This window comes from Salmo trutta, chromosome 18, assembly GCF_901001165.1.
Source record: "Salmo trutta chromosome 18, fSalTru1.1, whole genome shotgun sequence".
Taxonomy (NCBI): domain Eukaryota; kingdom Metazoa; phylum Chordata; class Actinopteri; order Salmoniformes; family Salmonidae; genus Salmo; species Salmo trutta.
This window is the reverse complement of record NC_042974.1, coordinates 45,547,119-45,571,858: the sequence shown is the minus strand read 5'-3', so window position 1 is coordinate 45,571,858 and position 24,740 is coordinate 45,547,119. Positions and strand designations below refer to the sequence as shown.

The 24,740-nt window shown below is 43.7% G+C and overlaps 1 protein-coding gene across 2 annotated transcripts; it reads right to left on the bottom strand.

The window, feature by feature from the left end:
• Nucleotides 1–363: 363 nt before the first annotated feature.
• zfand4 (zinc finger, AN1-type domain 4) lies at nt 364–24,642 on the bottom strand. Of its 2 annotated transcripts, none has more exons than XM_029698766.1 (11): nt 24,563–24,642; nt 24,096–24,194; nt 22,515–22,826; nt 12,499–12,574; nt 11,501–11,568; nt 11,031–11,220; nt 9,306–9,456; nt 7,718–8,986; nt 7,153–7,204; nt 2,799–2,916; nt 364–1,155 (listed from the first exon to the last, which is right to left on the bottom strand). In XM_029698766.1, exons 3-11 carry the CDS (start codon nt 22,696–22,698, stop codon nt 1,020–1,022), a joined length of 2,244 nt encoding a protein of 747 aa, XP_029554626.1. In that variant the 5' UTR covers nt 22,699–22,826; nt 24,096–24,194; nt 24,563–24,642; the 3' UTR covers nt 364–1,019. The 2 variants fall into 2 exon arrangements, with proteins under 2 accessions (XP_029554626.1, XP_029554625.1); XM_029698765.1 differs by having other exon boundaries at nt 24,379–24,614.
• Nucleotides 24,643–24,740: the final 98 nt, after the last annotated feature.

Below are 24,740 nucleotides of genomic sequence, written 5' to 3'. Positions count from 1 at the left end.
TTAATTCACCCTTCCACAGGATAATAACCTAAAACAAGGCTTAAATCTGCTTAAATCTATGGCAAGACCTGAAAATGGTTGTCTAGCAATAATCAACAACCAAATTTGACAGAGCTTGAAGAATTCTTAAAAGAATAATGCGCAAATATTGTACAATCCAGGTGTGCAAAGCTCTTAAGAGACTTACAGCTGTAATAGCTGCCAAAGGCGATTCTAACATCTATTGACTCAGGGGTGTGAATACTTAAGTAAATGAGATATTTCTGTATTTCATTTTCAATAAAAGGTGCAGAAATGTCTAAAAACATGTTTTCACTTTGTCAATTTGGGATATTGTGTGTAGATGGGTGTAACAACAAAATGTGGAATAATTCAAGGGTTTTTTTACTTTCTGAGGGTACTGGATATAAAAACATGATGATTGACAGTAAGACAACATAAAAACACTTCATTAAAACAACAAACACAGAACTGCAAGAGCCTACAAAAAAAACAAAGTCAAACATTGGTATATAAATATGATAATTCTAAAGTACATCTCTCAAAGACTTGTCCCATGAAAACGTGATCTGCAGTCCTATTTTAAGAAACAAACAAATCTGACAATTAAAGAAACAAAAAAATACGGATAACGTTTACGCTTGGAGATGTGCACTTCTGTTCCGTTAAAACATGAAATAAACTGACATCTTCTGCTTTAAGAAAACATCTATGTATAGTACATGCAATACTTTTTTGCTAAGGAAAAAGATCAAGGTTACAATATACGAAGAAAGTGGATCAACAGTTTGTTCACATTGTCCGGAGCAGAGGCGATAGCTAGCTAATAGAGTTTGTGTGCTAATATTCTCTGTTCTCTGTTTTATTCACACTTGGCATTTCGATGTCATTAAGTCAAACTTGGTGATTAAAAAGCACACAATGGTGATCAAGATCCTTCCTTCCTTTTAGTTTTTAATCATTCAGGTAAATCGAGGAAGGAGGAGTGCAGGGATACAGGGGGGGACAGGGGGAGGGGCTCAGATCTTGGGCAGCTTGGGAGCGTTGACGATGGGGTTAGTTTCCTGGAGGAAGCGGCGTCCGGCGCTCTTATAGTTGTACGTGCAGTCATGGGTCTCTGCGTAGCGGTGGGTGGCGCAGAAGTTGTTACCACACCTGAGAAAACAGAGGAACACAACAGCCCTATTTATATATGCCACTCGGGACTGTTATCCAAAGTGACTTACAGTACAATGAGTGCATACCTTTTTAATTATAGTACATACTTAGTACATACTTACATTTTTTGGGGGTGTTTAGGAGGTCACAGCAGGAATTGAACCCACAAATTTAGCCTTGCTAGTGCCGTGCTCTTACCAACTGAGCGACACAAAATGATTAGAAACCCATCTTTTATGGCCATATGGAATCTGGCTGGTAAAGGGTCCTTCTAAACATCATCAACACCTTGATGTGTTGTCTGCATTTTCAATCAATTACAAAATGGATTACATCTCAGTTGACACATTGTCAATTACGAGCCCAGTACTGAAACACCTTATTATCTACAGATTCTTGAGGACACTTATCTCTAACTTTTTTTTAATAGCTCTAACCCTTCTCTATCCCAGAGGAACTGAAATAGAGATAACAATCCACTTGTGTAGAAAAACTGGACTTCGGCCTCCCGAGTGGTACAGCGGTCTAAGGCACTGCATCTCAGTGCGTCACTGCAGTCCCTGGTTTGAATCTAGGCTGTATCACAACTGGCCGTGATTGAGAGTTCCACAGGGCGACTCACAATTGGCCCAGCGTCGTCCAGGTTTGGCCGGGGTAGGCCGTCATTGTAAATAAGAATTTGTTCTTAACTGACTTGCCTAGTTAAATAAAAGTTAAATTAAAAAAAGAAGGCCCACTCCACATTGCTTTAACTGTGACTCATCGGTTTTCAGATAAGGGAGAGACAATAGACCAGGGATCAACCAGAGTCAGCCGCGGGAGGAGTTTTTCTTGAGCGGATGGTCAGGGGGCCGGAACATAATTACAAATCATTTGCAGACTGAAAACTGACCGCAAGAAGCCCAAACATATATAATATTTGACTAAAACATAATTTCAAACCTTGCATACATTTGTATACAATCACATATCTCTCTATTATTCGCGGGAATACTTTGGAAAAGATTTTGCAAATTACTTGGAGTTGATTTGCTGGTGTTTTACAAGAAGCCTACTAAAGATAGTCTATTGAGACACACACACACACCAAGTGGAACACTTATCACAGTTTGAAATTGTGATAGATTACTCAGCACTAACCAATCTTTTGAACACAGCTTGACTCCAACATTAGACGGTTATAGTGTTATGATGAGAGATTACACAGTTCCAGTACACCTAAGCAATGACAGGGGAGGTTGTTATACTTGATACTGGGGTTGTGGTGGTGACTGGTGAGGGACAATGCGATATCGTGCTGTTGATGACATGAACACTACTGGACAGGAAAAACTCCTGGCATAGTCTAGGCATACCTAGCAGTAGTAAAGAGACACACATAAAACAGACATATTGAATTAGAATGAGTAATGAGGGAGGGAATAAGGGGGGAGAAAGAGGCTGGTAGGGAGTGAGAGAGAGAGAGGGTGAGGAGAGAGAGAGAGAGAGCTGGCACAGACAAGTGTTTTTTCCAACCTTGAATTCTTAGCTGGTAGCGAGGGCAGACTTTTAGACAAATAGGAAGAATGGAAGATGGAGTGTGAGAGAGTGATGGAGGGAGGGAGAGAGAGAGAGAACGATAGAGGGATTGAGAGATGTACCTGCACTCGTAGCTGGTGGCGAGACCAGTCTTCTTGCCACAGAGGAAGCAGTGTTTAGAGCTCTTCTTCTTCCTGCTCAGCGGGACCTTGACTGGAGGAAGGTGATATGTCGGGGTACCTGGAAGAGATAGTAACACAGGATAGTTGTGTTCTACTTTGAGGAAAGAAGTTCTGGTTTACTTTGAGTAATCTAAATAATATAGTAAGCCAAGAACACTGAATTAAACTAAAACATATCAGGAGCAGTCAGTCAGGCCTGGTGTACCAACATTTTTTTTTTTTGTCATTTAGCAGACGCTCTTATCCAGAGCGACTTACAGTAGTGAATGCATACATTTCATACATTTTTTTTTCTCCGCGCTGGGCCCCCGTGGGAATCGAACCCACAACCCTGGCGTTGCAAACACCATGCTCTACCAAATAGTTACCTAACTATTACTAAGGCAACATGTAAACGAAGAGACGATTAAAAGAAATGTATCAATTGGGTCTGGTGAGGGAATTGTGATCATATCTTAGACTCCTCACATCGCATGGAAATTGTTATTTCCTACTATTAGTAGCTTAGAAACTAAAACTTGTTTTAAAAAATATATGGAAATAATAACCGAAGGATATCCCTAGCTCCAGTGCGGAAATATTTAATTATATACACATTGTAAACAGTTTTTTCCCCCCCAAACACATATTTCACACTCGTTCACAAGCTGTGAAAACGCTGTTCTCTTTTCCAGCTCATAACTATTCCAACACAAGCCACTCTCTGCCCAAGACAATCACACCCGTGGATGCAACCTTATTCAGTTTACGAGGTGTGGAGATAAGGTTCATGGGCAAGGGTAACAGGACAAAGAGAGAGAAGGGGGAGGGGGGAAGAGACAGCAAGAGTCAGCAAGAAAGACAAACAGCAGACAGAGAGAGAGATGGACAGACAGAGAAACAGAAAAAGAGAAACAGAAAGAGAGAGTTCACAGAACTGGAGAGAGACATGGTGGAGCTCAGAGAGCTAGTCCACACAATCCAGACAGAACAAACACACAAAACAGACCAGGACAACAACACCCCCCCAACAAGACCTGGAGGGCAGAAGGTGGAGATGGACGTCAGAGATCCAGCTGCTCTACGGACTGAGGTGGGAGAACTTCATTATTAAAAAGAGGCACACATGGCACTGCAGGATGAGGTCAGAAAGCCAGCAGAACAACCCACTTCAGACCAGAACCACAATGGGACAGACAACACAGGACCCACCAACCCAGCCACACACCCAACCAGCTGAGACCGTGAGTAGAGCAATAGGCCCAACCTCCACTATTACACCCGCCCAAGCCCCATCCTGCAACCTAAGAGGTATGTATCAGATGCTCTGCTCACGTTACTGTGATGGTCCGGGCCTAAACCACACAAAAACAACACTAGACACGATGGAACACAAAGCTCTCTCATCCTGGAATATACTATATACTATACTATAATATAAGGTCTGAGGTCATCTGCCTTTGGCCTAAAGAGCAGGAACCCAGACTTCAAAGAAATTGGAAATACTGACATTGTCATCCTACAAGAAACATGGTATAGAGGAGACGGACCCACTCATTGCCCTCTAGGTTACAGAGAGCTGGTAGTCCCATCTACCAATCTACCAGGTGTGAAACAGGGAAGAGACTCAGGGGGTATGCTAATTTTGTATTGAGCAGACCTAACCCCACTCTATTAAATTAGTCAAAACAGGAACAATTTACATCTGGCTAGAAATGAATATGTGCTACCTATACCCCCCCAGTAGCATTCCCATACTTTAATGAAGACAGCTTCTCCATCCTAGAGAGGGAGATCAACCATTTCCAGGCCCAGGGACATGTACTAGTCTGTAGCGACCTACATGCTAGAATTGGACAAGAACCCGACATCCTCAGCACACAGGGGGACAGATGCATACCTGGAGGTGACAGCATTCCCTCCCCCATATACCGCCCTAGACACAACTATGACAACATAGCCAACAAAAATGGGTCACAACTCCTGCAGCTCTGTCGCATGCTGGGTCTGTACATAGTCAATGGTAGGCTTCGAGGGGACTCCTATGGTAGGTACACCTGTAGCTCATCTCTTGGCAGTAGTACTGTAGACTACTCCGTGTACAATGTAAAACACCAAATAATGCATGCAGAGCAGAAATAATCTGTTACCCGCTAATTATCAAAATCCAGAAAAGAGCCGTTAAATTCTACAACCACCTAAAAGGAAGCGATTCACAAACCTTCTATAACAAAGTCATCACCGACAGAGAGATGAACCCGGAGAAGAGTCCCCTAAACAAGCTGGTCCTGGGGCTCTGTTCACAAACACAAACAGACCCCACAGAGCCCCAGGACAGCAACACAATTAGACCCAACCAATTCATGAGAAAACAAAAAGATAATTACTTGACACATTGGAAAGATTGAGAAAAAAACAGGAGCAAACTACAGTATAATGCTATTTGGCCCTAAACAGAGAGTACACAGCGGCAGAATACCTGACCATTGTGACTTACCCAAAATTAAGGAAAGCTTTGACTATGTACAGACTCAGTGAGCATAGCCTTGTTATTGAGAAAGGCCGCTGAAGGCAGACCTGGCACTCAAGAGAAGACAGGCTATGTGCACACTGCCCACAAAATGAGGTGAAAACTGAGCTGCACTTCCTAACCTTCAGCCAAATGTATGACCATATTAGAGACACATATTTGCCTCAGATTACACAGATCCACAAAGAATTTGAAAACAAATCCAAGTTTGGTAACTCCCATATCTATTGGGTGAAATATCACAGCAGCAAGATTTGTGACCTGTTGACACAAGAAAAGGGCAACCAGTGAAGAACAAACACCATTGTAAATACAACCTATATTTATTTTCCCTTTTGTACTTTAACTATTTGCACATCATGACATTTGTAATGTCTTTATTCTTTTGGACATTTTGTGAGTGTAATGTTTACTGTTACCGACCGACCGAGACCGGCCAGCAGACAGGCAGAGACCGGCCGACCGACCGAGACCGACAGACAGGCAGAGACCGACAGGCAGACAGAGACCGACAGGCAGACAGAGACCGACAGGCAGATAATAGGGATGAAGGCCTAACAGGACTGATATAAAAAGGGAGGTTAGTGTGACAGCAGACAGGAGAACCTCCCACCCAGGCAATGGGCCATGAGATTGGATGTCGAGTTGTCCTCCTCACTAATCTGCTCTGATATACTGCTACAGAACATACTCAAAAGGCCATCCACACGAAGACGAGCTGTTTGAAAGGAAACAGTTTGAGCAAGGCGAGACACATAATAGCTAATCTTGATTACATAATGAGTAGTTATTTGGGATGCAAGGTAATTTGTAGATTAGTGAAGTTCGACTGCAATGTAGCCAAAGACTTTCTGCTGTCCTTGGCTCATTGTGTGGTGTGTATGGGTTATTGTGTCTGTGCACAAACTTGTGTGTGTGTGTAAACATGAACGTAAATCTCATCTCCTGTTGATGGTGCTCATTCTGCAGCTGAATGGTATTAATACTGAATGCCATTGCCGTGCAACGCTGCAATGCTCATATAACATGCATTGGCTGCTTTCACATAATACTCCCCTGTGTGTGTGCGCTATATGTGTGGTGTGTGTGCCCTTACTGGCACTAACCCTAGGTCAGTGAGCGGTTTTGTTACTGTGTACATGTGTGAGTGTGGTGTGTTTGTCCATGCGTCAATTTGTGTATGTGGCCTCAGTCTGCCTCTACCCCCTAGGTCTGTCAGAGAACTGTTCCGTCTCTTTCTGACAGTGTGTGTGTGTGAGTCTTCGCCACGTGGCAGTGTGTTGGTGACCGCCCACCCTGCCTCACCAGGCCAGACACACAAAGGCAACAATCTGCAGGGCAGCCTAATGCTGCAGACAACAGGCCTGGTGCTAGGCTACTAGCGTAATAATGTTGCTTTCACAAAGATTTGGGTGGAAAACACACCAGCAACAAGCAGCTTTCTTTATCTCAATAAACAGAGTATAAATAGAACCACCAACCCTGGGTGATTTTGATTATATTTGGATAAAAAATGCATCACATTCCCTCTTGGATTCAATGAGATGAGGATCTGAGAATGACTCATTACTCTATTCTTATTTTCTTAATATGATTAAAGGACAAAAAAAAAACATATATTAAAGACTTGTTCTGCTTTTGAAATGACACCCTATTCCCTAGTATATAGCGCACTACTTTTGATTGGGGCTTGCATTTGAAATGGCATGCTATTTCCTAGTCCACTACTCAAGACTACTTTTGACCAGACCCAGGCCCCTGGGATTTTAGGGTTGTCCCACTCACCTAGTCTTCTTATTGAACTGGAGCCTCCAGCTGATCCCAGGCTGTTGGTGGACTGAAACGATGAGAAGAGGTTTCAGACAAGGTCAATAGAATACCACGAAGCACAGTCCTTATTTTAAGTGTTTCTAAAATCCCCTAAGGGAAAAAGGAATGGTGGAAAATCAATTGGAACCATTTCCCTGTTTGACCGCTAGGTTTTATGGGTATTATGACACCTCCACTGTGGGACTCTATCAACACCGCACAAAATAGTCTGGGTACCAGTCTGTTTAGTGATTGTTCTACTCCTTAAAACTCCTTGTCATGCTAAACATTATTTGGCAATGACAGAGTACAAGGCGTGGAATGTTAGAAAAACAGGTTATGGATTTCAGGCTACGCAAAAACTATACAGTTTACAACAGTACAGTACCTCACAATACAACACAAATGCACTATCACTGTGCTTCTTTGATTTGCTTATTCCTATTTAGGCAGTTTATCATTGAGTCCTTATTTGTGGATAGTGCCCATTTTCCATCCTAGCTGGGTTGTAGTATCTCAATAGTCTGTCCTTACTACTTACCATGTAGGAGGTGGCTGCTCTTCGTATCAGGTCCTCCTGGAGTAGCTGGATGTTGGCTGGGAGGGAGAGGGCCGTGGAGCCTAGCGAGCCAAGCCCGGAGGCCCCAACAGCAGGAAGCCCCAACCCGAGTCCCAGGCTCGGTTCTAGGACTCCCCTGCTGCTGCCTAGGGACCTGGAGGAGGACAGGGAGGCCAGGAGCTCTGTGTTGCGGAGGGACCCGAGAGGCTCCTTACAGGCCTGGTTGGCCAGCTTGGTGATGCCACGCGCCTCGCTTTTACTGATCATCTCCGGCCACTTGCCTGGGGAGTCCACATTGATGCCTCGCAAATGAGAGCTGTGAGGAGGAGAGGAGGGGCTAGCAGGAGGAGGAGGGGCGAGAAGAGTGGTGGGGTGGGAGGAGGAGTGGAGATTGGGTCGTAGGGGTGACGTTGCTGAGCCGGAAAACTCAAAGGGTTGTGGTAGTCTTGGTCTACTTGAGGGGGAGGATGATGAGGAAGGAGAGTCAGGAATATGATGAAGGGTGTTGGCAAGTAAAGGTGTCCTCTCCCCTTTCCAAGCTAGCCTATCAGTACCACCCATTGCCCAGTTGTTTAAAGAGTTCATCCCCACAGCTTGGGAGAGCAGAGAGGGGGTGGAAGGGAGCTGGAGCTCTGCTCCAACCCCCAGGGCTCCGAGCCCATCCAACCCACCCAGATCTATCTCTGGCTGGGAGGAGATATCCAGGCTGAGGGGATCTGAGAGCAGGTCTCCTCCGTACAAAGCTCTAGGCGGTGTGGGCTCCAGCAGGCCCACCGCCTCCTCCAGCAACCCCAGGCCCAGCGCCTCTCTTCTGGGTTCAGGCAGCTCCGTGGCCCCACCAACCTGACCCCTGCTGGAGAGCACGGGGAGCTGCGGGTACACACAGTCCCTCATGAGCCTGGCGTTGCCGATCTCCAACCGGGACACTTTGGGAGGGGGTCTGATCGACTTGGGGATGGACTCCCATGGCTCCTCCTCCTGGAGCATGTAACAGGACGAGGAAGAGAAATAGGGTAGAGCTCGGCCGCTGCTTGACAGGTGGGTGGAGGCAGAGGCAGCAGCGGGAGGGGAGGGAGTTGTGGATCCCTGGTCCCTGATTGGAGGTAAGTGTGAGGCAGAATGATGGGATTGGTTGATCTCAGGCAGGACGCGGAAGAGGCGGTGGTGTCGCGGTCCAGAGGGGTCCAGAGAGCTGCTGCAGGGCCGGGGACCGACTGGGGGAAGAGGTTCCAACTTGGCAGACTTCTTAGGCTGGAGGGTGGAGACAGAAAGTCATACAGTGTGTTTGAGGGCTTCAATTTGAGCAAGGCGAGGAAGAGAATCACTCATTTTGATTAGATAATGAGTAGTTACTTAAGATGCAAGTTCATTGGTAAATCGTTGAGTCACACATTGAGGCTGTCACAAGTGGGCTTGCATTTTGAAGTTTTAGGTTTAGGATGCAGTTAGGCACTTTGCCAATAAAATGCTTTGGACAATAAATATGTATTTTCTCTTCCTTGCTAACTGTGTTAATGGCTAGAAATCAATTACATCCTATGGAAAGAATTAGGAAGTAAAATCTGTCTACCTTCTTGTTTATGTTCATGTCCTCCATCTTGGCTTTGAGCAGCTTCATCTTGTTCATGGTGATACAGTTCTCCAGGGTTGGCTGGACCAAAGCCAAGCCCTCACTGTCGTTGTCCTCCTCCTCAGAGAACATGTTGTACACCGAGCCACCACTGGAACACACACATGTTAACAAAGATCACACATGGACAGGCTTTTTACGAGGGAGAGATCAACAGCTTGACAGTCACAATCAGAATAAGACATCCTGTTCTAAACTGTCCTGTCCTAAACTGCTTCAGTTCAGAATGATGACACGTTCACCCATGCTGACCTTGACCAGTGATCTATTGAGGAAGAATATAAACCTGGTCTATTTTTTAGACTCTGTGTATGGGAACTACACAACATGACCAAAAGTATGTGGACACCTTCTCATCGAACGTCTCATTCCAAAATCATGGGCACTGATAAGAAGTTGGACCCGCTTTGCTGCTTATAACAGCCTCCACTAATTTGGGAAGGCTTTCCCCTATATGTTGGAACATTGCTGCAGGGACTTGCTTCCATTCATCCACCAGAGCATTAGTGAGGTTGGGCGATAAGGCATTACAATTCATTCCAAAGGTGATCGATGGGGTTGAGGTCAGGGCTCTGTGCAGGCCAGTCAAGTTTGTCCACACCAATGTCGATGAAACATTTCTGTATGGATCTCACTTTGTACACAATGGCATTGTCATGCTGAAACAGGAAAGGGCCTTCCCCAACCTGTTCACACAAAGTTGGAAGCACAGAATTGTCTAGAATGTCATTGTATGCCATAGCTTAAAGACTTGCCTTCACTGGAACTAAGGGGCCTAGCTCGATCCATGAAAAACAGCCCTGAACCACTATACCTCTTCTACTGAACTTCACAGTTGGTACTATGCATTCAAGGCAGGTAGTGTTCTCCTGTCATCCTCCAAACCCATATTCGTCCGTCTGACTGCCAGATGGTGAAGCGTGATTCATCACTCCAGAGAAGGCGTTTCCACTGCTCCAGAGTCCAATGGCAGTGAGCTTTGCACCACTCCAGCCGACACTTGGCATTACACATGGTGATCTTTGGCTAGTGTGCGGCTGCTCAGCCATGGAAACCCATTTCATGAAGCTCCCGACAAACAGTTCTTGTGCTGATGTTGCTTCCAGAGGCAATTTGGAACTCAGTAGGGAGTGTTGCAACCGAGGACATCATTCTTTTGTTATGTGCAACGCACTTCAGCACTCAGCGGCCCCGTTCTGTGAGCTTGTGTGGCCTACCACTTCACGGTAGAGCCTCCGTTGCTCCTAAACATTTCCACTTCACAATAACAGCACTTACAGATTAGTTGTGCAGCTCTAGCAGGGCAGAAATTTGACAAACTCCCTTGTTGGAAAGGTGGCATCCTATGGCGGTGCCATGTTGAAAGCCACTGATCTGTTCAGTACAGGCTATTCTACTGCCAATGTTAGCCTATGGAGATTGCATGGCGGTGTGCTCGATTTTATACACCCGTGTGGCTGAAATAGCATAATAGGGTAATTTGAATGGGGTGTCCACATACTTTTGTGTGTGTGTCATTTTGCCACCTACCCAAATAAAGCACACTGATCTAAAATGTGTACAGTGTCTGAGTGGAAAGTGCTTTAAAAATAATGTAGTTGAATTGGGACTGGAACATTTTTATTGCACTTCGAAGCGCACTTATCTGGAGTGGCCTGTATTCACCTGAATGATTCTGAGACAGGGGTCAGAGTTCCGTCCCCTCGGTCGACGACCCGGAAGAAGTTGAGCTGGTCTCCCTCTCGGTACACCAGGAAGGTGACCTGCTTGTTGCTAGGCATACTCTTCTCCCAGCCCTCCTCCCTGCCTCCCTCCATCAGCTCTGCCATATCCTTCACTGGGTCCTCCACAGACACTGAGGGAGAGAGAAACCGGTCAGTCAATAAGCCAGTCAGTCAATCAATCAATCAATCAACAACCAAGTCTTTCATGGACACTGTACAAGAGAGAATCAACCAATCACTGAGTCCTTCATAGACATGAGGGTGAGAGACTGTTTGGACAGGGTTCATCTCAACATGTTGCTACAGAGGTTACAGGGCTAAAACGGCCACAAATAGGTGAATTTAATCTGTGTGAATACTTATGGGTGTACAGCAGTGAACGCTGAGAAATCCAAACCCATCTCAACCTACCTCTCCTGGTGTTGATGGGTCCTCCTCTCATGGCCAGGACCAGCTTCAGTGTACAGCCCTCAGCAATACTGCAGACACACAGAAAGACAAGATAAATGTCAGCAATGATGGTTGGTAGAAACTGTCCCAAGTCCTTTGGAAGGCTAGGTTAAGCTACCATCGTATTGCTTTGCCTTACAGCTAGCTGGATTGTTCATGCATGGGTCATGTTCATTACGTCACGCAGCGGAAAAAAACTTAAATCACTCCCCGTTTGGTGCCTAATGAACACGACCCTGGAAACACAGACCAGGCAAACGATAATCATTCTGGAACAAACATCCTTCCTCCGTCAGTCTGCGCTCCAGATGAACTTATGTACATGTCTGGGAATTCCGCTGGAAGTCTAGCGGAACGTCAGTTCTATGCAAATCCAACCCCTCGCACCCTCCATTTCTAAGACTTCAAAGGATGTTTTGTTGATCCTCAGACCTAACTAAATCTCACCAGGGAACGATCATGTGGAAAATTAAGTGACAAGCGTTCATGACGCAACCACCATCTGCAACCTGTAGACCGGGTCTGTATCTAATAAAACTGAGAACTCACTACTGGGATAGGCTAGCTCTCCAAACACATTCAATACGTGACTGTCTGTCTTATATCAATCAACCAAAGATGTAGAATTAGCTAAGGGAAATGTATTTACTACAAGGGGAATTACTTTAAGCAAATAGCCCTTTAAAAGTTACCCACTACTACACTCATTTCAGTTAAACATAAATTACAAGATCAAAGTCGATGGTACGTTTACAGGGCATTGCTGTATATGAAAAAGGGTTCCCATTCAACTGAAGAGGGAAAAAAAAGTTTATATACATAAAAAAAACAAAGGAAAACAGTTTTACTGTTCATTAAGGCACGGAGCAAGAAATATGTTAACATGCTTTGCAACGGAAAACAAAAATGAACGATTCAGTCAGTTTGGTTCAAAATGAACACAACATTGGTAAACTCACCTGTAGTCATGCAGACAGTACTCATCCTCCAGCTCCAAGTTGTTCCAGATCAGGTGTTGCTGGGCAACGGGGATACCTGCAAAGAGATTTAAACACATTTACATACACAGCCCTGATAGGCGAACAGGATCGTCTAGACTAGGGCTATTCAACTGGCGGCCCGCAGACCCGGCCTGTTTATCAATTTAGAATGGCGCTTTGATTAATTCTGAAATTAAGAACATACATCAGCAAAAAAAATCCCTGCAAAAATCCAATGTTTAGTACCAACAGAAGCCCACGTTCAATATTTTCCAATGGGAGAATCTGCTTTCCTGTAGTCCTGCCCATTAAGTGCTGTCAATAAATATCACCTAACATACCAGTTACAGATAATCAATCATAGCTGCTAACAGTGGTACAGGGTCTGTCTGCCCACCTATTGGCACTTCCACTGCAGATGAGATGACTACACTGCCTGATACACAGAGCGTGCTTTGTGTTCAACTCAGAGGCACCATGGACTCCGTTATGGCCATTATACACTATTATATACATTATACACTACATTATTTGATCAGCCTGCAATATTCCTTGTTTCGTAGTCTGCTGAGCATCGTGATCTACTTTTACATAATGATGTTCAGTGGCTAAGCAATGGTAATAATGCACTCAAGAGCAGCCTGTGTGAGCTTAGGGAAAAGATGGTTTTCTTGTGTTAGCAATCACAGAGAAGAGCAATTAACACATAACTAGTGAAATTGGTTGAGGAGTTCATAGAGGTTTGTTTTTTACAGACATCTTCAATCAATTGAATGGACTTCATTTGGGACTACAGGGGAGCGATAAAAACAGTGACATGATTGAAAAACAGACATTTTTCAAAATAAATTATTTTCTCCGGGGATTTGAGCCCAAACAAAACCCTCCATTGGGCAACAATAGTCATCAGTACAGATCACTCACTCCCATGAAGTCAGAGTTTTTACATAAACTGAAAGCGAACTTTGCAACTATATTTGATGAGTTTAAGTCCCCACAGAGGTGCTGCAGTTTATTATAGGGATCCATTCTCAACTGAGATATGCCATGCATAAAAAAGGTTTCTATGTGTAAAAAAACTAAACAAAGAAATAGAAACAGAATGTGATGCTGGTCAACAGATGCCATGCATAAAAGGTGTCCTATTTGTAAATAAAAACAAAAGATGAAGCTTTGCATGTAAAACGGACAGGAAAGTACAGTGAAACAAAAATATAAATGCAACATTTTCAAAGATTTTATTTATTTATTTTATTTATTTCACCTTTATTTAACCAGGTAGGCAAGTTGAGAACAAGTTCTCATTTACAATTGCGACCTGGCCAAGATAAAGCAAAGCAGTTCGACAACATACAACAACACAGTTACACATGGAGTAAAACAACATGCAATCAATGATGCAGTAGAAAAAAATAAGACTATATACAATGTGAGCAAATGATGTGAGATAAGGGAGGTAAAGGCAAAAAAATGCCATGGTGGCAAAGTAAATAAAGTATAGCAAGAAAAACACTGGAATGGTAGATTTGTAGTTTGAAGAAAGTTCAAAGTTAAAATATAAATAATATGGTGCAAAGGAGCAAAATAAATAAAATAAATAAATACAGTAGGGGAAGAGGTAGTAGTTTGGGCTAAATTATAGATGGGCTATGTACAGGTGCAGTGATCTGTGAGCTGCTCTGACAGCTGGTGCTTAAAGCTAGTGAGGGAGATAAGTGTTTCCAGTTTCAGAGATTTTTGTAGTTCGTTCCAGTCATTGGCAGCAGAGAACTGGAAGGAGAGACGACCAAAGGAGGAGTTGGCTTTAGGGGTGACCAGAGAGATATACCTGCTGGAGCGCGTGCTACAGGTGGGTGCTGCTATGGTGACCAGTGAGCGGAGATAAGGGGGGACTTTACCTAGCAGGGTCTTGTAGATGACCTGGAGCCAATGTGTTTGGCGACGATTATGAAGCGAAGGCCAGCCAACGAGAGCGTACAGGTCGCAGTGGTGGGTAGTATATGGGGCTTTGGTGACAAAACGGATGGCACTGTGATAGACTGCATCCAGCTTGTTGAGTAGGGTATTGGAGGCTATTTTGTAAATGACATCGCCGAAGTCGAGGATTGGTAGGATGGTCAGTTTTACGAGGGTATGTTTGGCAGCATGAGTGAAGGATGCTTTGTTGCGAAATAGGAGGCCAATTCTAGATTTCACTTTGGATTGGAGATGATTGATGTGAGTCTGGAAGGAGAGTTTACAGTCTAACCAGACACCTAGGTATTTGTAGTTGTCCACAAATTCTAAGTTAGAACCGTCCAGAGAAGTTATGCTGGACGGGCGGGCAGGTGCAGGCAGCGATCGGTTGAAGAGCATGCATTTAGTTTTACTTGTGTTTAGGAGCAGTTGGAGACCACGGAAGGAGAGTTGAATGGCATTGAAGCTCGTCTGGAGGGTTGTTAACACAGTGTCCAAAGAAGGGCCAGAAGTATACAGAATGGTGTCGTCTGCGTAGAGGTGGATCAGAGATTCACCAGCAGCAAGAGCGACATCATTTATGTATACAGAGAAAAGAGTTGGCCCAAGAATTGAACCCTGTGGTACCCCCATAGAGACTGCCAGAGGTCCAGACAGTAGGCCCTCCGATTTAACACACTGAACTCTATCAGAGAAGTAGTTGGTGAACCAGGCGACGCAATCGTTTGAGAAACCAAGGCTACTGAGTCTGCCGATGAGGATGTGGTGATTAACAGAGTCAAAAGCTTTGGTCAGGTCAATGAATACGGCCGCACAGTATTGTTTCTTATCGATGGCGGTTACGATGTCGTTTAGGACCTTGAGCGTGGCTGAGGTGCACCCATGACCAGCTCTGAAACCAGATTGCATAGCGGAGAGGGTGCGGTGGGATTCGAAATAGTCGGTAATCTGTTTGTTGACTTGGCTTTCGAAAACCTTAGAAAGGCAGGGTAGGATGGATATAGGTCTGTAGCAATTTTACTGCGTTTCAGTTCATATAAAGAAATCAGTCAATTTAAATAAATTAGGCCCGACTATGGATTCCACAACTAGGAATACAAATATGTATCTGTTGGTCAGATACATACCTTAAAGATGGAGGAGCGGTGGTTTCAACACAGCGCCCCCTATCAGTCATCTAGTGTGTATATATAAATCATTGGTTCCAATCCCCAAGCTGAAAAGATGAATATCTGTCGATGTGCCCTTGAGCCAGGCACTTGACCCTAATTATTCCTGTAAAACACTCTTGATAAGAGCATCTGCTAAATGTCAAAAATTCTAAGTAGGAGTGCTAATCCAGGATCAGCCTGGATCTATATAATATTATTCATTATAACCTAAAAGGCAAAACTGACCTCATACTCTGAGGCGCTTTATGAATACAGGCTCAGATGTGTTGTTTGCAGGGGAAACACATTTTCTGCTTATTTGTTGAGAGGTTATTTTCAGACAGACAGTCGATGTTCCGCTCCAGCAGACAGCCAGGCTCGATGAAACTCTGCCCAGCAGAAACACAATCACCACTATTACAGACCAGGGAGATGACTCATGCCCCCTAAAGGACATCGCATGCTACAACACACCGACGCAGGCCAAAATGCAAACTACACTCTGAAGACCATGATACAATGCATCTTTATTTAACTAGGCAAGTCAGTTAAGAACAAATTCTTATTTACAATGGACGGCCAAACCCAGACGACGCTGTGTTAATTGTGCGCTGCCCTATGGGACTCCCAATCACGGCCGGTTGCGATACAGACTGCATTCGAACCAGGGTGTCTGTAGTGACACCTCTAGCACTGAGATGCAGTGCCTTAGACAGCTGTGCGACTCGGAAGCCCCTATACATAGTCATTCACATTAACAGAACATGCAAGTCCAGGATGCAATGATGTGCGGTCCTTAACGAATTCTGCTGTGCACTTTGGACATGTTAGAATAACTGTTCACGTATACTTTTCCTCAGCCAACAAGACAAGTAGCGCACAACAAAATCACTAGCCTGTCAATCTACAATAGGAGAAAAGTTTAGGCTACCTATTCTATTAGTCAACTTGTGGAGAAATAAATAGCCTACTCCAAACTGACTCTGGGACAGTTGTGGGAGTCAGACGATAGATCCCAAAAATAAATAAATAAATAATACAAAAATAAAAATAAGCATTAAGTCTGATGCAACAGAACGTTCATGATAAAATGTTGATAAACTATTATTTCTTCAAAATTATAAATGCAGCAATGCACACAAGGCAGTGGGCTACACGTGAATGTTCGTTCCATAATGCAATTAGCAGGAAAACACCATTGGCAAAAGGGCACTGAACATACAAGCGGTTTCATGTGACAAGAAAATATCCGTGAGAAATGTTGAAAAAGAGGAGCCCTAATATGCTACTTTGAAGCAAGGTAAAACATACCTCATTTTATGTATTAAAACGTTCAGGTTTCAAACAAAGTACGGTACCAGTCAAAAGTTTGGACAAACCTACTCATTCAAGGGTTTTTCTTTATTTTTACTATTTTCTACATTGTAGAATAATAGAAGACATCAAAACTAAGAAATAACACATGGAATCATGTAGTAACCCCCCCCCAAAAAAAATATATATATTTGAAATTATTCAAATTAGCCACATTTTGCCTTGATGACAGCTTTGCACACTCTTGGCATTCTCTCAACCAGCTTCATGAGGTAGTCACCTGGAATGCATTTCAATTAACAGGTGTGCCTTGTAAAAAGTTCATTTGTGGAATTTCTTTCCTTCTTAATGCGTTTGAGCCAATCAGTTGTGTTGTGACAAGGTAGGGGGGTATACAGAAGATGGCCCTACTTGGTAAAAGACCAAGTCCATATTATGGCAAGAACAGGTCAAATAAGCAAAGGGAAACGACAGTCCATCATTACTAAGACATGAAGGTCAGTTAATCCAGAAAATTTCAAGAACTTTGAAAGTTTCTACAAGTGCATTTGCAAAAACCATGAAGTGCTATGATGAAAATGGCTCTCATGAGGACTGCCACAGGAAAGGAAGACCCAGAGTTACCTCTGCTGCAGAGGATACGTTCATTAGAGTTACCAGCCCCAGAAATAAACAAATGCTTCACAGAGTTCAAGTAACAGACATCAACTGTTCAGAGGAGACTGCGTGAAATCAGGCCTTCATGGTCAAATTGCTGCAAAGAAACCACTACTAAAAGGACACCAATAAGAAGAGACTTGCTTGGGCCAAGAAACATGAGCAATGGACATTAAACCGGTGGAAAATCAGTCCTTTGGCAAATGTGAGATTTTTGTTTCCAACCGCTGTGTCGTTGAGATGCAGAGTAGATGAAAGGATGATCTACGCATGTGTGCTCCCACCATGAAGCATTGAGGAGGTGGTGTGATGGTGCTTTGCTGGTGACACAGTCTGTGATGCAGAAACCAAGCCATAAGGTTGAAGGAATTGTCCGTAGAGCTCCGAGACAGGATTGTGACGAGGCACAGATCAGGGGAAGGGTAGCAAAAAAATTGAGTTTGCCAAACGGCCCCTAAAAGGACTCTCAGACCATGAGAAACAAGATTCTCTGGTCTGATGAAACCAAGATTGAACTCATTAGCCTGAATGCCAAGTGTCACGTCTGGAGGAAACCTTGCACCATCCCTACGGTGAAGCATGGTGGCAGAATCATGCTGTGGGGTTGTTTTACAGCGGCAGGGACTGGGAGACTAGTCAGTATCGAGAAAAAGATGAATGGAGCAAAGTACAGAGAGATCCTTGATGAACCTGCTCCAGAGTGCTCAGGACCTCAGACTGGGGCGAAGGTTCACCTTCCAACAGGAAAATGACCCTAAGCACATAACCAAGACAAGGCAGGAGTGGCTTTGGGAAGAGTTTCTGCATGTCCTTGAGTGGCCCAGCCGTAGCCCGAGCCCGAAACCAATCAAAGATCTCTGGAGAGACGTGAAAATAGCTGTGCAGCGATCCTCCCCATCCAACCTGACAGAGCTTGAGAGGATCTGCAGAGAAAGAGAGAAACTCCCAAATACAGGTGTGCCAAGCTTGTAGCGTCATACCCAAGAAGACTCAAGGCTGTAATTGCTGCCAAAGGTGCTTCAACAAAGTAGTGAGTCAAGGGTTTGAATAGGGAGGAGGTCAGAGACCTGGCAGTGTGGTGCCAGGACAACAGCCTCTCCCTCAATGTGTTTCAACACCTTTGGGTCTGAATACTAGTTATTTATTGTTTTGCAAAAAAAAAAATTGCTTTGTCATTTTGGGGTACTGTTTGTAGATTGAGGGGGGAAAACAATTCAATCAATTTTAAATAAGGCTGTAACGTAACAAAATGTGGAAAAAGTGGAAGTTTGAATAATTTCCAAATACACTGTAGGTATTACAGACTGGGTCAGGGAAGACACTTGCCAGCTGGTCAGCGTGTGATCCAAGTATTGCATCCTGGTAATCCGTCTGGCCTTGCGGTCTTGTGAATGTTGACCTGTTTAAAAGGTCTTACTCACATCGGCTACGGAGAACGTGATCAGTCTTCTGGAACAGCTGGTTATCTCATGCATGGTTCAGTGTTACTTGCCTCGAAGCAAGCATAGAAAGCATTTAGCTCGTCTGGTAGGCTTGCGTCACTGGGCAGCTCACGGCTGTCCTTCCCTTTGTCGTGTGCAATAGTTGCCCTGCCACATCCGACGAGCGTCGGAGCCAGTGTAGTACGATTCAATCTTAGTCCTGTGTTGACGCTTTGCCTGTTTGATGGTTCGTCAGAGGGCATAGCGGGATTTCTTATAAGCTTCCAGGTTAGAGTCCCGCTCCTAGCTCTAGCCTTTAGCTCAGGGCGGATATTGCCTGTAGTCCATGACTTCTGGTTGGGGTATGTACGTACAGTCACTGTGGGGACGACGTCATCAACACACTTATTGATGAAGCCAGTAACTGGTATACTCCTCAATACCATTGTGGTGTACTCCTCAATGCCATTGGAAGAATCCCGGAACATATTCCAGTCTGTGCTAGAAAAACAGTCCTGTAGCTTAGCGCCATCTGACCACTTTCTTATTGACCGAGTCACTGGTGCTTCCTGTTTTAATTTTTGCTTCTAAGCAGGAATCAGGAGGATAGAATTATGGTCAGATTTGCCAAATGGAGGGCGAGGGAGAGCTTTGTACGTGTCTCTGTGTGTGGAGTAAAGCAGCTCTAGAGTTTTTTTCCCTCTGGTTGCACATGTAACATGCTGGTAGAAATGATGTGAAACGGATTTAAGTTTCCCTGCATTAAAGTTCCCGGCTACTAGGAGCGACACCTTTGGATGAGCGTTTTCCTGTTTGTTTATGGCCTTTTACAGCTCATTGAGTGCGGACTTAGTGCTAGCATCGGTTTGTGGTGGTAAATAGTCAGTTACAACAAAAAAAAGATGAAAACTCCTGGTAAATAGTGTGGTCTATAGTTTATCATGAGATACTCTACCTCATGCGAACAAAACCGAGACTTCATTAATATTAGATTTCGTGCACCAGCTGTTGTTTACAAACATACACAGACCGCCACCCGTTGTCTTACCGGAGGCAGCTGTCCCATCTTGCCGATGCAGCGTAAACCCTGCCAGCTGTATGTTATCCATGTTGTCGTTCAGCCACGACTTGGTGTAACATAAGATATTACAGCTTTTAATGTCCCGTTGGTAGGATATATGTGATCGTAGCTCGTCTATTTTGTTATCCAATGGTAGGACTGATAGGTAGGACTTGGACTAATAGTAGGACTAATAGGACTGATGGTAGAGGCAGATGACCCAGTCGCCTTCGGATCCTTACAAGGCACCCCGATCTACATCCCCGATATCTCTGTCTCTTTCTCATGCGAATGACTGGGTCGTTGGCCTTGTCGGGTGTTTGAAGTAAATCCTTTGCGTCCGACTCGTTAAAGAAAAAAATCTTTGTCCAGTACGAGGTGAGTAATTGCTGTCCTGACATCCAGAAGCTCTTTTCAGTCATAATAAACGGGAGCAGAAACATAATGTACAAAATAAGTTGCAAAAAACACACACAATAGCACAATTGGTTAAGAGCCCGTAAAACGGCAGCCATCTCCTCCAGCGCCAATCAGTCATTCAGAAACATAGGATATTAAAGTTCTTCAGATCACATTGTTAGGATAGACTTGAACGGAGCTCGTCCAGTTTATCCTCCAGTGATTGCACGTTCGACAATAGAACGATCAAGTATTCTGTACGAGTGTCGAGATTTGGGCCTGGTCCAGGATTAGCAGTATGTCCTTCGCCGCCGACTCACAAAGTATAAATCTTCATCCAAATCAAGGTTAGTGATCGCTGTTCTGATGTCCACAAGCTCTTTTTGGTCATAGAAAACAATGGCGGAAACATTATTTACAAAAAAAGTTAAGATCAGCTGAAAAAAAAAAAAAATGCCACAATTGGTCCTCCTGTAAAAAGGCTGCTATTCCCTGCAGCGCCATTCTGAAACACAGCTCTGTATGGGTTTTGACTGACAGCCGTTCTGAACTTGAGCACCACATGCGACAAGAAGTTGCCCACATCCCTCTCAGTAATTAGGCAACTTTTGCAAATGTTTTGTCTGAGTGAAGGAAATGCTGCAAATTATAAATACCACTGATGTCATGTCACACAAGCAAGCCATCAATACACAGAAGTATATATTTTTTTAAACCTGCATATTTAGTTAAAAGAAATTCATGTTAGCAGGCAATATTAAACTAGGGAAATTGTGTCACTTCTCTTGCATTCATTGCACGCAGAGTCAGGGTATATGCAACAGTTTGGGTCGCCTGGCTCGTTGCGAACTAATTTGCCAGAATTTTACGTAATTATGACATAACATTGAAGGTTGTGCAATGTAACAGCAATATTTAGACTTACGGATGCCACCCATTAGATAAAATACGGAACGTTCCGTATTTCACTGAAAGAATAAACGTGTTTTCAAAATGATAGTTTCCGGATTTGACCATATTAATGACCTAAGGCTCGTATTTGTGTGTTATTACATTATAATTAAGTCTATGATTTGATAGAGCAGTCTGACTGAGCGGTGGTAGGCAGCAGCAGTAAGCGTTCATTCAAACAGCACTTTACTGCGTTTGCCAGCAGCTCTTCGCAATGTTTCAAGCATTGCGCTGTTTATGACTTCAAGCCTATCAACTCCCGAGATTAGGCTGGCAATACTAAAGTACCTATTAGAACATCCAATAGTCAAAGGTATATGAAATACAAATGGTATAGAGAGAAATAGTCCTATAATAACTACAACCTAAAACTTCTTACCTGGGAATATTGAAGACTCATGTTAAAAGGAACCACCAGCTTTCATATGTTCTCATGTTCTGAGCAAGGAACTTAAACGTTAGCTTTTTTACATGGCACATATTGCACTTTTACTTTCTTCTCCAACACTTTGTTTTTGCATTATTTAAACCAAATTGAACATGTTTCATTATTTATTTGAGACTAAATTGATTTTATTGATGTATTATATTAAGTTAAAATAAAAGTGTTCATTCAGTATTTTTGTAATTGTCATTATTACAAATGTATATATATATAAAAAAATAAAAAATAATTAAAAAACGGCAGATTAATCGGTATCGGCTTTTTTTAGTCCTCCAATAAATCGGTATCGATTTAGCCCTGTCAATATAGGCCAATTCCCACAAGGGTAAAGGGTTAATGTGTGTGTGGAAAATCAACTACACAGATCCTTAATCTTTGCTTAGCGGATGAGCAGGGAGATATAGTGAGTTTGATGCTGTGAGGATATTTCTTTTTCCAGCACTACTAAAACAGAACAGCTATTCTTTGCAATGGAATACAATTGTATGAGTCTGAGCTTTTGATTACTCACAGATAGATCATCACTCAAAGATTATTTCAAATTTTGAAGTGGAGCCAGTCCTGCTTAAGTAATGTTAGGGGAAGCTGTATAGACACCTACATGCTGGGTCAGTAAGAGTGACTACTGTTATGTACCATACCTTCCAGCCTCTGGATCTTGGCCTTGACAGAAATGACTGTCTCAAAGGGCGAGACGCGCAGCTCGAAGCAGGTCCCAGTCAACGTTTCGATGAACAGCTCCATGGTCTCGTAGAACGGCAACTTGTACCGGAAGGCCCCCACGCTGTCATCATTATAGATTGGTGGCTCCTTCCTGTCCGCCATCTTTATGTGGTTAGGACTGCTTTAGGGTGAGGGGGGTGTGGGAGGGGCAGCAGCCCAGGGGAAGGGAGAGAGGGATGGGTGCTCTCTGTTGTCACCACGGTTACACATCATGCAGGAAGCCCAAAGCTCTGAGGGAGAGAGAGGGCGAGAGAGTGATGGCTCAGTACCTTGCCCTTTCTTCCGAGTCTAAGGTCATCGATGTTTGTTCCTCATACACTGACACCGTGAGGCATAACAGTTGACCAAAAAAAACCAGCTATGCTGAGGGGAGTTGGAAAGGGGGAGTTGAGTTGACATGCACCTGGTAGGTAAGGAGACCTTTACTTCCCTGACAACACAAACTACTATCAATATGAAACAACTATGGCCTACAATGTGCAAGGAAGCCTAACCCCCTCTGCTAACACTAGTGAGCAGAACGCAAAGCATTCCTTTAATTTGGAAGAAGTGCGTATTAAAATCTTAACACACAGACACACTGAAATGTCACCAACTCTGTCACTTTAGACCCGGCCTATACAATTAGAGAGCAATAGTTTCAGAAAAAAAAATACAGAATTGAAGAGACAAGTGTAAGGGTTCATAAGTGCCTTCATAAAACATTCAGCAGGCCACAAGGCCCAGGCCACAGCTCTTGGCTGCAGTATAGTCTAGCTAGCTGAAGCTGACCAGCTGTTAGCCTATGTAATGCCATCAGGAGAAGTGTATGGTATCAAACACACAGACAACTCCATGCAGGCATAGGGGACTGGAGGCCTCTTGACAGTTAACCTGTATGTCATGTGACTACATTAATATTTCATTTTAAAAGCATGCAAATGTAAAGTTGTGGGCTGATTGATACTCGGAACGACATGAGATGTGGTGAGATTGGAAATCTGTTTAGTGTACTACTAGGGAGAGATGGGATTTATGTATTTGTTGTGGTTTTAAGCAGATTAGATTCGTTTCACACAAACACTGTAAAGACCAAGTCTACTGTATCCCTAGCTGAATTTCTCAGCACCACAAATGAGAAAAACGGCTACTGTATTCCCAATGTTAAGGGCCTACACTATAACCATTAGGCTTTGATCTCTGCCAAGAAAGAAAACCTGGAAACCTCAACAGGACAGGCGGTGTGCAATGTGAAGTGAGCTGAATCTGGTTTCAGTAAAACAAGACTGACTAGCCAGCTACCAACCCAGTGTTACATTATAACATTTGAACCGATATACCATTTGTGTCAATCGTGAAAAACAAAGTCTTGATCTTTCCTATCAGCGCTTACAAGACAGAAATGTGGCTACACTTAGCAAATACTAGACAAAGGATGCAGCTAGATAACTAATACATGACCAGACAGGAATCTTTCCTGGCTCTGTCTCACCAGAGCCCCCTTTTATTGTTTTACTCACCGTAAGAGCATCCAAGAGAGGGTCCCTATAGCTGGCACGAGTATACCAATGAACAACTGGCTGGCGTCCCAAGACTAGAACCACTCCGTCTTTAACTAGCTGGACATAGAACAATAGCACAAATATAGATAGTAACGTTATTATCAAAGCAAATGCATATATTATCTAGCTAGCTATTTCGTATACCTAACTAAATAGGTTGTGACTCTAGCTAACCAGAACCAGTTAGCTCACTAGCGTTAGCTAACTAGCTAACCACTTTAGCAACCCAAACAATGGCTACCTTGCTTGGGTCGATGGCTGCTGTAAGCTGCTACGCGTACTCTCCTTTTCAGATTCGGCATTCTAGATTATAATGAAACGGTTCTACTTATCTCCATGTTTTAAAATAAAAAGGAAAGCTATCCTTATTGCCCATGAACAGTGGTAGATCGGTAACCCTTGGGATTTTCCTGAACTCAACTCACCTGTCAAAAAAAACAGCGGCTCCTGACCAGCCCATTGTGACTTCTCTTGATTGACAACAAAGGCTTATGACGTAACGTGTTCTCTCTCTGTAGGTGAACCAATGAGGAGTACACAGAGGCGGGACAAATATATTGTTCGGTCACAGTGATTGACCATTTCTCCAAGAAAAGAACACTG

Bases quoted from the DNA above. Each gene is read 5' to 3' on its own strand.
- zfand4 (XM_029698766.1), bottom strand. From the start codon at position 22,698: ATGGCGGACAGGAAGGAGCCACCAATCTATAATGATGACAGCGTGGGG. The intron at 12,575-22,514 runs GTATGGTACATA...ATCTCTTTGCAG, and splicing joins CAAGATCCAGAGGCTGGAAG to GTATCCCCGTTGCCCAGCAA. The intron at 1,156-2,798 runs GTACATCTCTCA...CTGTTTTCTCAG, and splicing joins GCCACCAGCTACGAGTGCAG to GTGTGGTAACAACTTCTGCG.